Source organism: Emericellopsis atlantica (assembly GCF_019669845.1).
Source record: "Emericellopsis atlantica unplaced genomic scaffold F5Z01scaffold_15, whole genome shotgun sequence".
NCBI lineage: Eukaryota > Fungi > Ascomycota > Sordariomycetes > Hypocreales > Bionectriaceae > Emericellopsis > Emericellopsis atlantica.
The window spans coordinates 30,803-44,063 of record NW_025764717.1 but is presented as its reverse complement, the minus strand read 5'-3'; the positions used below and the strand labels follow the sequence as shown (position 1 = coordinate 44,063).

At 53.7% G+C, this 13,261-nt stretch overlaps 4 protein-coding genes across 4 annotated transcripts; 1 reads left to right on the top strand and 3 right to left on the bottom strand.

Moving 5' to 3' along the window:
- Window positions 1-232: 232 nt before the first annotated feature.
- On the bottom strand, window positions 233-896 carry F5Z01DRAFT_123935 (uncharacterized protein). The gene has a single exon (XM_046257516.1). It carries the CDS (start codon window positions 859-861, stop codon window positions 511-513), a length of 351 nt encoding a protein of 116 aa, XP_046117623.1. The 5' UTR covers window positions 862-896; the 3' UTR covers window positions 233-510.
- A 2,195-nt stretch (window positions 897-3,091) lies between these two features.
- Window positions 3,092-4,429, bottom strand: F5Z01DRAFT_623038 (uncharacterized protein; the record flags this gene model as incomplete). Its single annotated transcript, XM_046261299.1, has 3 exons — window positions 3,092-3,566; window positions 3,630-3,974; window positions 3,999-4,429. Coding segments are annotated over 3 exons (1,251 nt in total), but the record flags the coding sequence as incomplete, so codon positions are not given.
- A 1,270-nt stretch (window positions 4,430-5,699) lies between these two features.
- Window positions 5,700-6,749, top strand: F5Z01DRAFT_656471 (uncharacterized protein). Its single transcript, XM_046263582.1, has one exon. It carries the CDS (start codon window positions 5,753-5,755, stop codon window positions 6,431-6,433), a length of 681 nt encoding a protein of 226 aa, XP_046117621.1. The 5' UTR covers window positions 5,700-5,752; the 3' UTR covers window positions 6,434-6,749.
- A 559-nt stretch (window positions 6,750-7,308) lies between these two features.
- F5Z01DRAFT_750695 (P-loop containing nucleoside triphosphate hydrolase protein) lies at window positions 7,309-11,265 on the bottom strand (the record flags this gene model as incomplete). Its single annotated transcript, XM_046267031.1, has 5 exons — window positions 10,765-11,265; window positions 10,589-10,710; window positions 9,106-10,538; window positions 8,335-9,055; window positions 7,309-8,279 (listed from the first exon to the last, which is right to left on the bottom strand). Exons 1-5 carry the CDS (start codon window positions 10,920-10,922, stop codon window positions 7,309-7,311), a joined length of 3,405 nt encoding a protein of 1,134 aa, XP_046117620.1. The 5' UTR covers window positions 10,923-11,265.
- Between the last annotated feature and the right edge of the window lie 1,996 nt (window positions 11,266-13,261).

Here is a 13,261-nt window from a genome sequence, read left to right as displayed (position 1 = left end):
AGTTTGGGAGGGACGAGTCCTGTGGGTTCGTGGCCCCTTGGAAGACTCTGGTGGTTGTGCTACCCTCCATACCACGGGCTAGGACGTTTGTGTGTTAGGCTCAAGATAACAACACCACGAGAACGCGCTGTTATTAGGCTAAATTAATCAATTAATAGATTTATATAGATTTAACTTCTAGAGGGCAAGAAAAATAAAGTTATCGCGAGATTGATGCCCGAGGCTGCTCTTGATAGATAATCTCCTCCTCATAAGGTTGTGTGCGCCCTGTCAGGCCGTCAAGGTGGGTGTTGAGTCTGATAGTTTGTATGATGATAAACAACAGATCAGAAGAGCAAGAAGATCAATATTCTCTATCTGAAGATACTGATGCCAAGGGCAGAAAGGACAAGGTTGATGGGTGCTACTGTTAAAGCTGATGGAAGCGACCCGCTTGTCTCATCCCCGTAACTCACAACTTCGTTGTAGGAGGTGCTCGCGGTGGCCTGTGCTTGCTTCTGGCTGTCTGCGCTAGGATAGCTCGCTTGCGTGCGGTTCTTCTCGATGACATCCGTAGTGGGTGGCGATCTTATTCAGACCCTGATACGACTTCTTGTCGGAGACAAAGCTGATTGAGACACGACCCGTGCGGCCAATGCGGTGGAGGTAGGTCTCGTGGTCAGGGTCATCGTCGCTTCGACCCTTCATGGGGATGTCGTAGTTGATTACTATAGAGACATTTGTTAATGCCACGGGCCAGGACGTTTTGTAGTGATGAAGACCTTGTTCTCGCGGCTGCGGAATTTGGCGAGAAGTTCGTCGCGCTGTGCGCCCTTGAAACGCGGCATGAAGAGCGGAGACCTTGTGGCCATCGGCGGTCATGCGCTGTTTGATGATGTTTGCGCTCTCGGGAGTCTGTCTCTTGGTCAGCTAGTTCTCTCCAATTCGACCTGTTATGAACTCACCTTGATAGATAAACATCTAGGAGGTTCTCCTGACGGTCAGTTCGCTGCGCTGTAGCTGAGGGAGTGCGCGTCGGGTGCACCCTTCTCAGGGAAGGTCGCTAAGAACAGGAGCACTTGGATATCTGGAGAGAGCATGTTGCGGATGTATTCCCTTGACTCATTGAGGGAGTGGATGTTGGATGCGAATTTCATGGCGTAGTTGAGGATTGAGTATTGACTGAATGAAATAAACAAAGGGAACTTAAACTCTATGATTAGTAGTTTATTATGTAATGCAAACGTTATACGGCGTTATATAGCTAACCGTAACTACCTTTATTACCGTGTGAACCTTGAGTGAAGTTTAAGGAGCACTCATACACGAATATCACCAAAGCATCAATAATATTTCAGTAGGGTCCCATGCTCCCTCTAGATATCCAGGTGCTCCTCTTCTCGGAACTCGCACTCGACACCCAGTCTCTTAAACTGCAGCGCAGCGAACTGACCGTTAAGGGAATCTCCTAGACATTGCCAGTCTGTTATCTTTATTAAGGTGAGTTTATGCAAAGCTTAATTTAAGACTACTAGCTGACCAAGAAATAGACTCGCGAGAGCGCCAATATTATCGAGCAGCGCTCGAGCAGCGCATGACCGCTGATGGTCACAAGGTCTCTGCTCTTCCTGCCGCCAGACTCGAGAGAGCGCCAATATTATCGAGCAGCGCATGGCCGCTGATGGCCGCAAGGGCCCCGAGGAGGTTCCAGTTTGGACTGGCGTATGTTGTGTAGTGGAGTACTGATTATATTGTCGCTAGGGTTAGTTTCATTTATATAGTAATGCCATTATGTTCCTGAATTTCTCCAAGACGAAAGAGCTCTCTATCATTCTTATGATACATTCGAAAGGTACCTGATATAAATTTTGCTACACTATGACCCCTTTCCCGACAGTTGTGAAGACCTGCAGATATGCGCCTGAGAGTCGTGCATGTATGTAGGAGCACTTTAAGGTTTCGCAGGGAGGAAGTAGTCTTCTTCTATAGATCGCGAGACGCGACCGCGGAGAACTGGAATGTGCCAGTGGCTCCCGATCACTACATTAGGTTGCCCCCTATGCGATTTGCTGCTTCTGAGTCCGCTTCTACTATAATCCACTGCTGTCCGAATTGCCTGAGCCTGAGCCTGAGCAGCAGGGCTCTCTTAGTCCTGGTTCGTCTGCGCTCTCTTGGTCTATGAAGCGCTTGCGACGCTCTTCTGGCAAGAATTACCAGCGAGATTTACTCTGTATAAGTTTGGTGGGTAGCTTCAGAGTTTTAGACTTGCACGTAGATTATATCGGCAGTTTCATGTAAAGTAATTTGATCCTTATCTATTTCTTTTTAAATTTTTAAATGACCTCGATACTTCGGGATGGAGCCTCCGCATGTGGTTTTTCAAGGAGTCAATACTCTTGTACTTCTTGTCGCAAACTTTACATCTCAGCGCCGAAGGGTTGTCAGGCGCAGTATTGCTCAAAGTCATGCCATGGACTCTGAACATGTGAAGGTACCGCTTTTTGTAGCTGTCGAAGCTCGCATTGCAGCCCGACTTCTCGCACGCGAATGCCTTTGGCTCCGAGACTGCATGTGACTGATTGAGCTCTGGATGGCGCAGTCTGACGTGACCATTGAGGAGTTTCATCGACCCAAACATCGCCTGACAACCATCAGCGGGGCATGCGAGGGTCTTTTCGCTATGCACTTCCTCGATGTGTCTATTCAAACCACCTTGTTGCAGGAAGGCTTTGCCGCATTCGGGACATTTGAATGACTTCTCGCCATGAGTAAGCATGTGGTTCTTCAGGACGTCCGATCTCTTGAAGCATTTCCCACACACTTCGCACTTGAATGGCCTGGGCGCGTCGTCATGGACGTTTCGTTCATGTTCAAGCCGAGACGCCCTCAATGGAAACTTCTCGTTGCACCCTTCTTTGCGGCAGGGAAACAACTTGAAGTCCACGCCACTGAGCTCGGCCTGTTGGCGGTCCTTGTCCGAACTGTTGAAGTTCCCGAACTTCGTTGACTCCAGTCTTTCTTTGTCCGCTGTGTCGAACTCGTGTTGCGACACCCCGTCCGGCAACGGCAGGCATGCCACCTCGGGCAAACCATCACCTAGGCCATGTGCTAGTCTCCCATGCGCCATGACATCTCCCGGAGTAGCGAATGTTTCTTCGCACTCACCACAGGGGAAATTGGTGATGGCGTTGGTGCGGCCATCCAGGAATCCGTCCAGCGACACCAGCGGAACCTCGAATTGTGGGAACGGGGGAACCACGAATTCAGGCTCTGTCGAGACCGGTTCCAGCCAGCTGGCGTCGCCCAAAGACTCGTCAGGTCGCCAAAAAGGGTGGTACAGCGGGACCTGGAGAAGCATGGGACGGAGCACTGTGAACCATTCGGACGGATGAAAGTCCCACATGGCCATGTTCGCGGCCTTGGTGTCCAGACAGACCGTTGCCTTTGCCAGATCGAAGCTCTGGACATGGTCAAAAGTGCCGCGGGACTCATCCAGTCCAAAGAGCATCGCAATCCCGTGCTCTTGGTCATGACACAGGGAAATCTTGCAAGGCGAGCAATCCCACGGCAGTCTTGGGAGACCGAATCTGTCGAGGAGGAGCCATTGATAGTCTCTGGCGCCCAATGAAGGATGAGCCAGCTTCACGGACGCCGCTTGTCGACACAATACGTGGCATATCCAGTATAGGACCCGTTCCTTGTCCATGCCCTTTTCGCCGAGTCCAGCTGCTTCTGCAAGGCGATTGCAAGCGCTCCGCATCCGCTGCAGCATCGACCGAGCAGCCGACAGCGTATACTGCCAGTCCCACCCGAGAGCCACTGCATCTTTGCGGGCCGTGACATGGAAAGGAAAGAAGACGCGAAGGCCTGGGCTGTGAGGACTCATGATGGTGAAGCATTCGTCGAACTCGTCAGCGCTTATCCCATAGTGATCCGCGATGTCATGGAGACGCGGCTGGATCGTTCGACCAAGTTCCGTCATACTTCTCAGTGGGCTGCTATCCTATGTCTGATCCCACATTTTGAAGTAACGAGAGCGCTCTTTCGTGTCAATGACCTCTCGCATCTCTGATGACAAGACGCCAGTGCGGAGTGACTCGAGAACAGCACGAGTGAAATCTGGAGACCATTTTCCCCACTGCGTCTGGCGGATTTTCTTGGAGTAGTGGGAACCAGTGGCGATGTCCATAATGCGAACATTCGTCATGGCGTTGTAACACCACCGCCAGCGTGCCTTTTGCGCAGAGAGTCCCGTGTCCCCGTAGACAAAAGTCGTCCTCATCCACTCCGCTGTTACGACGAGCGCAAGAGGTCCCGATCTCCCCTTGCAATTATTGAGCGCGTAGCTGACCGGCTGCACGTTGGGGTTTGCGTGATAGGCCAGTCTCTGGCCAGCGACAACGAAAGGGTAGATCGCCTCGTACGATCTGCTGCGAGGTCCAGTCGACATAAACATCTCGAGGCCAAGGTACGCGTCATTGGGTGCCGCAACCCATCCAGTCGACTGCTCCTTGTATTGCTCGAAGATGGTTCGCAACACGTGGTCGAATTCGGCAGGGGACGCTTCATGGCCCTCGAGTGTCCGGTCTATGGGAATTGCCCCGGAGGATGAAGCACTGCTCCTCAGACGAAGCCACACGAAATGCTTCGGCGCGGTCCGGACAGGCTGCTGGGCTTCCAAGGTCTGCTTGCCAACGTGATAGAACCCAGTCTCCGGGTCCAGGACCGGTTTGGCGAGCGTGGAGACCTCGGCGGACTCATCTTCCTGCACGTTGTCGATCTGCCCATCAGACTCTGACCCAAGCTCGATGTCCTTGTCGGACTCCGATTCGGGCACAAAATCGTCGTCACACCCGCCGGCGTTTTCTCGCACGCGTTTTGAGCTGGGCGTTGCGAAAGGGGCCGCTTCGGCAGCACGGACAGAGCGGTTCCGCAGGTTGTAACCACCTGTCTGTGGTGTGACAAGGGCCGACGTCTTTGACCGTTTCGAAGGCGCAAACCTGACCTTCTTTTCGTCCCGGTCCCGTCTCTTTCGAGAAACTTGGCCAGTGAGCATGTCATCATCCAGCCATTCTTCGAAAGCGTCCTTGGCGGCCGGCTTGGCGACATCCCACGGCGTCGGCGTGGCGAGAAAGACGTCCAGTCGATCCCTGACTGCTCCGGCCCATGGGCTCCGGTTCTCAAAGGGAAGCGCGAGAACATCCCAGACTGGCGGGGGAATCGGACCAGAGCTGGATTAAAGTCAGCGAGACGCCATCTTCACAGTGCGGTTGACTTACCTTTTCGCAGCAGCGTCGAGCAGATTCTCTTGCTTTTCGATCCCAAGCTCGGCCAACTTGTCTGCCTCGTTGCCCTTTGCCCGGTAGGTCTCCTTGGCATCGGAAGACCAGTTGCTCGGGTTGGCTTCCAATTTCAGCTTTATGTAGGCGAAATGGGCCAGGCGGTGCTCCCTCCAGAGGTCCTGTATCTCTTGGATGGTTTGTTGACATAGGGGGGAGCTGAGGTCTTTGAATCTGGTTAGCTCCGGCTGGGACAAGAGGCCTGTTCACTTACCATGTGTGTCGGCATACCCGACATTGGTGTTATGTGGGAACTGTGTACCAGAACCCGGGGTAAAGGGAGGCTGTGTCAGGGCCTCAGGTTGGTGAGACTGAGTGCTCATGGTGAATGTCGTGGTGGTGGTGGTGGTGGTGGTGGTGGTGGTGGTAGAGAGGGTGGGAATCGAAGAGTAGAGAAGAAGGCTCGGAAAGTTCCAAGGACTGGAAGAGACAAGATGTCTCAACACTTACCACTTCTCGGAGAGAAGCAGCAACGTCCAAGGAATACTTACCTCGCCAACTCTCACAGAACGTTCCACACCGAGTGCGCAGAGGAGCTGTCTCGCGAGAGAACAGCAGGGACGGTATCAACGGTTCTAAGAACCGGCAGCAGGACGGACAGAAAGCTGCTATTAGGCAGCACGGCGGACGGCACGACAGACGGCACGACAACACAGAGTATGAGGCTTGACAGAGAAGAAGAAGAAGAAGAAGAAGAGGGAAAAGGGACAGTCGGGCCAACGACAGAGGAATTCTTTCAGTACCCCTCTTCGTTTCATTCAGATGGGAAGGAGCCATGTTGCTGTTCCGCTATGAGAAAGAGGGTGGTCATGATGGGTAGCATCGCTCCTTCCTTCCCAGATCTTGCCGTGCTGTGGTGCACGGTCTCAGCCCACCACAATGCCACACCAAGAGGCCTGGGCATTGCACTGGTAAGAAAAAGGACTGGAAAAAAAAAGACACATGAATTGCACAAACAATGTCGGATCAATTGGTACGCGGAGAAGTTGTTCATGGATTGTTGTCGGTTCCTGAAGTGGCTGACATTGACCATGTATGGCGTCGCCCACGGACGGTCTTGCAGAGTCGCGAACCGGGAACGACACACAATGTCTCGACGTTTAAGTCGAGCTTGACATGCTTTCAGGGACGCCTCAGCAATTGAAAATCTTCCAGAAGGCCTAGCCCTCGCTTCTGTTCTGGTTCATAGACAGGGACATGGCTTCCGCAGCTGTCAGCTGACGTTTGTCTTTGCCTCCGACCAATTTGCAAGTCCCGACTCTCAAAGTGCCACCCGTGACGCCCGAAACAGGTGCTAGGAGCTCCGCCCATTGGACTCCCGAGAACAGACAGATCCTCTAAGTAGAACGTCAAATGGGTGCTGCGGTGAGCCCTCGAAGCCAGCGTGTACCCTCCATGTCTTCAAGACGGATGCATTGCCAGGGGATGAATAATACAAAGACCGAACCCATCATCGTCTGTATGGACCTGGAGATCCCGAAATGGCGCAACCGCGCTACAACCGGAAACAGCTTCTCTTCCAGACCTTTGTGGCTCATGTTTTGTTCAGGGGTAACAAAGTTTGCTCGCCTTGAGCGCAACCGACTACACACAGAGGCAAGGCCAAGGCATATAGACCGGGATATAGTGCAATCTCATTGACGGCCCTCCCTAGTTAGTAGGGACTCAACGAGAGGGTAGGATTGGCAATTGATCAACTTGGCCCAGTAACAGAGTGTTCTCGTGGTGTCGTTATCTTGAATCCATCACAAACGCCCTAGTCCGTGGTATCGATATGTCCAATGTCTCCATGTCTGTTGTCATCACTAGAACATCCCAATGAAGGGTAGTAGAATCGTAGCGATGAACTTCCCGGACATTCACAAGGAGGAGAAGCTTCCAATACGAGGCTTCCGAGGCCTCGAGCCTTGCCTGGTGGTGATACGGGGAAAAACACGGAGCATTGACAAGGGCAAATTGGTCTCAAAGTCTCATTCTCACGCCAATTCTATCACTCCGTCTTCTTCTCCTCGCCCCGGATGACGCCCACACGCTTCTTCTCCCCAAACCACTTCAACAACTCCCTCAAAGGGCCTTTGAGACTGGAGGCCTTGATCCCCTCTGCCGTGAAATGCAGCACCTTCTTGCCGTCCGGCGTCATCACCTTGTTGCTGCCCTTGCCCTTGCCCTTGCCCTTTCCCTTTCCCTTGCCCGTCTGGTTCTCGACGCCGTCTACGGCTCCCATGACGTGAATGTCGCCAAAGACGACCAGACCGGACCTGTGACGCGTGCAGGCTACGTTGAGCCGGTTACGGTTCGACGTGAAACCGGCGCCAACGGCACACGTGGTGCCCAGGATCAGGCAGACGAGATCACCCTCCTTGCCCTGAAACGAGTCGACAGTCGCGGCGGGCGGCATCTTGTCCAGGCGGGCGTACTTGGACTTCCGACGCAGGCTCTGGATCACCTCGAGATTGGCCTTGTATGGGCAAATAGTGACAATCTGACGATGATCCAGAACGCCGCCCTTGGCCTCGACCCATTCCGAGAACTCGCACCAGAAGTTGAGCGCTCGTTCGCATTGCTCGTGGTTTGACTTGCCATGCGTCACGGGGTTCAGGTAGGTGAATGTCTCGGGGCAATGCATAAAAGCCGGATAGAGCTTGTCGGTCGGCGCGGGCGCTATCGAGGGGAACTTCTCGCGCAGGAACTCGTCTAACAAGACGCCGGGTCGATGGACGGCATTTGTGATATCGCACGAGGGCGCGTAGACGAGCTTGACCTCGGGGTATATAATGTCGCTAATAGCGTCCATCATGCCACGAGCCATGCGGAACTGCTTGGTCAGGACGTAGACGGGCCAGCTGTGGGCTTTGAGCCACTGCATGGCCGACATCTTGCCGTCTTGAAAGTGCCGGTTGAGGAAGCGCCCCTTGCCGTCCTGGTTATACTCGGTCATCACCGCCGGCTCGAGCTGCTCGTCTAGATGGAAAAGTTAGTGACTAAGACATACACAAATTTAAAGGGCAAAGCTTACCGTCCCCTGACATCACCATTGGCTGGAGGCAGTTGCCCCAGAGCCGCATCATGTCAGCCCGCTTCATATTGGCTGCCTCGTCGACGGCAAAGGCCGCGGCATGGTGCTGCTTCCAATCCAGACAAGTGCCATGCCTACTCGCCGCAGGTGTCGAGAAGATCATGTCAGCATCCTGCAGCAATTGACACGTGAGACAGGACAATGAATCTGGTGAGACAGTCGGATGCACGGCGACAATGTCCCAATCGCCAGCTTTGACGGCGTCGAGCAAGCGTTGCCCGCCATGGATGGACGCGATGTCCTTGTGTAAGGCCACCACGGCCGCCGGGTCGCGATCGTCCAGCGCTGCCACGGCCGGAGATCCAAAGATCTTCAGCAGCCAGTACGTCGCCGAGTTCTGGAGCTGCCAGCGATCGTTGCGGCCAACCTGCCACGGGAACAATTCGGACTCGGTCAGGTCAGGGTTCTCGAGGAGCCGTCGGATGGCATGCACCTCGGCACCTTGTCCCCGGACACGAACAATCAGGCGGCGCACGCGTCCTTGGTCGGCCCCATTGCTGTTCCTGCAGTAGTCGACGGCTTTGGCATCGAGCCTGTCCGTTCGCTCGAGGAAGTTGTTGACAGCAATGTGCGTCGGACCGCTGGCGTAGACCTTCTTGAACCGATCGACCAGGCATAGGGCTGCCACGGCGGCGCGGGTTGTCTTGCCGTACCCTGCACCCTATCACAAACGTTAGTCACTTTCAGGATGAACAAAGTCTTCATACATACCGCAGAAATGAGCACGATCCCCAGTGGTGCTCGGGCCATGTGGCGTTCGAACTGTTGCACGTCGTCGCGGTCCACGTCGGTCTTCAGAGCCTCCCAGTAGAGACTGTCCTCGGGCAGCAGGTTCGTCGTGGGCAAGGCCCATTCCCGTTCTTTGAAAGTTGGACGGGACTCGAGGGACAGCATGCTGAGCATGCTGAGCACGCCGAGGCGCTCCGCCGCGCGAGGATTCCTTGCCTCGAGCTGGGTTCGCCAGAAGCCTCGACCAGACCACAACTCAATTATCCGGGACTGGGAGAGTGCGGCAGCGTCCTTGTCCTTGCGGAAGTCAGGCCTGTCACATGTCCGCTTCGAGCCATTGTCCATTTCCGAGACAGCCTCCACCAGGGACTGTGTGTCCGCGAGTTGGGGGTCAAGCGCCAACGTGACCGTGTTCCAAGACGACCTATCGGCGGCCAGGGCGTCCAGGGCTTGCTGACGGGAGGAGAACTCTCTCAGAACCACTGACGGTTCCGGGATCTCCAGGGGCTTCCCGTAGTTGAGCACCAGGTCAAACTCATCGAGGCCGTGGTTCTTGAGCACCGGAAACCTGTCCGGTCTTTCGATGACCCGAAGGTCAGCTAGAGTGCTGAGCGCATAAGCCTCTTCTCCCCACTTCTTGTGGTCGTCTTTGAAACGAGCCCAGTCCAGCTCATACTGGTCTTCGAAGAAGCTCACCCAAATGCGGTCCGTGCCGTCTCCCTTTTGAAGGCGCGCCCAAGCATCCGCAAAGGTGATACGGAATGCCTTGTTCAGTCTGACGATCAGGAAGAAACTGGAACATTCGGGCTCTTCGTCGCCCTTTGGGAGGAGGTAGGCCGGAAGCTTGGTCTTGAAGATCTTCATGGCCTCTTCGGCGACCCAGAACTGGTCCTGGAAGACGGACTGGGAAATGGTCGCTATGAGCGCATTCGTATCGTCGAAGCGCATGCAAAGCTCAAACTGATCGCCCCTGATATCCTCGCTCATCGGTCCACGGTAGAGGGCGGGATTCCAACCGTGATCATTGCCGTAAGGAAGCTCTTGGCCTTTGGCGAGCTTGGTGGACAGATCGAACTTTTCGAGGTAGATATGGGGGGTCTTCGGGCCCCGGACGGAGAAGAAGAAATCCCGTCCCTTCAAGAAGTCGACCAGGCGTATACCACCCACCGATGCCGCGCCGTTGATCCACTCGTCACAGGGGTGTCCTTTGTTCTCGTAAGGCATGCCCCAGTTATCGACCTCGACTTCGGCGTCCTCATCGACCTGTAGGTGGATTCGGATCCAAGGACCAGTCCGGTATTCCTCGCGATCCTCTGGAGGCCACTCCCATGCTTGGGCCTTGGTCTTGTGCATGGGCAAGCGGACATGCAAGCTGAGCTCTTGGGAGACCGACGCCTTTCGCTGCTGGGGATCGACTATGTCCATGGTCAGTTAAAGAACGAACGAAGCGCACACATGAACGTACAACTGTGGAAAGTGCCGAAGCCATCCTCGACGTTGCTGGCGCCACGAGGCAGGTTCAACGTAAATCCGCGCCAGTGCGAATGAGCTGGGTTGGCGTAATAGACAAATTCGGCCGTGATGCCACTGGGGCAAGGCTTCCCGAGGTTGCCACCGCCGATGATCGGGCCATCCTAGGACCCAACGTGCACGAGGCAGTAGTATTTATAAGCCAACAGCTGCTTGTCGGTCTTTGGGGCAGGGGCGGTATCCTGAGCAGCCTTGGCTTCGGGGCCAGTCTTGGGAGCAGCCGGCTCCTTTGTGGTCTTGCCACTACTCTGTTGAGGTGGTTGAGACATGACGACGGAAGAGTGGGTGAGCTGCTATTGAAGGATTCCAAGGACCGGAGAACAACTGATCAATCAGTTGCCCAACAATGCCGACTTCTAGAAGAAGTCGACTTGGTCCGAGGAAAACGACCTCGCAAACTCACCACACTAGGGAGAAGGGTAAAGCCTCGAGTAGAGGCGGGGGCGGCGGTCTTGGAGCGGTAAAATGTCACTACAGAGAGTGACTGGCAGCGCGGAACGAGTAGATGGAGCATGAAGGAGAAGAGAAAAAAAGAGGGAGCACGAAATTTGCAACTGGCGAGATGATATCAAACGGGTGAGGACTCAGCCTCGCCGGTCACGCATTCGACCCACTGGGCCACACTCGTCCGATCGTTGACTTGTGAGCGTTCATCGGACTCGGCTATCAGTAATTTCAAAAGGACAGCCGAGTTCGGAGCGGTGGCCCTGGATTCAAGTCATATCCGAACACAGCCGTATGAACGTGGCGTATAAGCGTCACACGTCCGGGCTGGTCTTATTTGAGATGTACCTTTGCCGGAGCTCAAGAAAAGAACGGGAAAGCGAGTGGTCAAGGACGTGGTACGTCGGACGACTTAAGTGTCCTTGAGTACAAAGGGGAGACAGCCTGAAGCCATCATGAGCAGCTTAGCAGCCCCTTGCTGCTCGGAAAGCTAAGTAAGATCAGACTTAAACATGGTGAAAGAGGAAGCATTTCACTTCTAGGCAAACAATGGCTACAATAACACCAGGGAGAATCTGAGAAGTGCAAGCAGAGCGTCGCGTGTTTCGGGCTCGATCATCTTTTGGCAGATGTAGCAGGAGTCAGGCCGTCAAGACTATGTGCGCGATGCATGTTAGATTCGGGATCTAGTCTAATCCTTTAGAAGAGTTATAGTATCTCGGACTTATAACTTAGCGTAAGTACTAAGTAAAACTTCCCCTTACTTAGCTAGACTCTCTCTTAATTATATAAATTAGGTTAATAAGACTTATTTAGTAATATTCTATATAGAAAGCTAGTTATCGCCGGGGCTAATAATTAAGGGTTATTTCTAGCTAATATTTAAAGTACTTTATTAATTAAGAGCCATTAGTTTCTATCTAAACTTAATAAATAGCCACGCTAGCTCTCCGTATGAGTCGACTTCCACTATAAGCACTTGAGTTCATAACATTCTTCGACGAGGGCCCGGGCTAATCTAGGGGATTTAAGGGATTTGAAATTGACTCAATGGAGCAATTGAATGTTGATCAACTAGTACGAGTGTCGCAAGAGACAATATAATTAGTACTTCACTCCTCGTTCTTCTCCTCGCCCCTGATAACGCCCACACGCTTCTTCTCCCCAAACCACTTCAATAGGTTCCTTAAAGGGCCTTTGAGATTGGAGGCCTTGATCCCCCTGCCGTGAAATACAGCACCCTCTTGCCGGATGCTTGAGCTATCGTGGGCCTTCGATATGACCGTTATGTTTGCCTCTCCAGCGTGCTGGCTCATGCCAAAGGGCCCTTGGACCAGAGTATGATCTTTCACCTTACTCCTCTCCCTACTCCTTTCCTCCCCAACGAGTGAACGAACAATGTTACGCTCAGTCGTTCACCATCTATCCGCTTCGACTTCATCCACGGCGTCAAAGGCTGAGCCACCGGCATAGTCGTAGCCAGGTGCGTCACCGCCAGCCTCGCCATCCGCTTGTGGGCAGCGAGCCTTCGTGTGACCCTTCTCTTTGCAGACCGAGCAAGTGATTTTGGAACCTATAAGGACTGTGGTATGATCCATCCGCTTCAACTTCATCGACGGCATCAAAGGCTGAGCCACCGACATAATCATTGCCCTCGTCGGTAGCACCTGCGTCGTCGTAGCCAGAAGCGTCACCGCCAGCCTCGCCATCCGCTTGTGGGCAGCGAGCCTTCGTGTGACCCTTCTCTTTGTGAACGAACAATGTTACGCTCAGTCGTTCTGGGGCCAGCCCTCGCGGGGCCGACGTGGCTTGTCTGAGAGTCGGACTGAGACCGTGTATTTCTTGTCGGTATTGCCCTGCAGATCAATATTCGCAAATAACGGCTCGACCTCGTTCTCTAGAGCGATCAGGAAGACACCCAAGCCCTGGTGATTGAAGCCTTCTTGCAGGCTGCGGTAGGTGGTCTCGGAGAACTCGACGAGAATCGCCTTGACGTATTCTTGAAAAAGACTCTGTTTTGGCGGTTAGGGATTGAAGCGTGGCAGAGGCAGGTGTTTGCGAGGAAGTGAGGAAGTGAGGAAGTGAGGAAGTGAGGAAGTGAGGAAGTGAGGAAGTGAGGAAGTGAGGAAGTGAGGAAGTGAGGAAGTGAGGAAGTGAGGAAGTG

Coding starts and splice junctions, on each gene's coding strand:
- F5Z01DRAFT_123935 (XM_046257516.1), bottom strand. CDS start 861: ATGACCGCCGATGGCCACAAGGTCTCCGCTCTTCATGCCGCGTTTCAA.
- F5Z01DRAFT_656471 (XM_046263582.1), top strand. CDS start 5,753: ATGTCTCAACACTTACCACTTCTCGGAGAGAAGCAGCAACGTCCAAGG.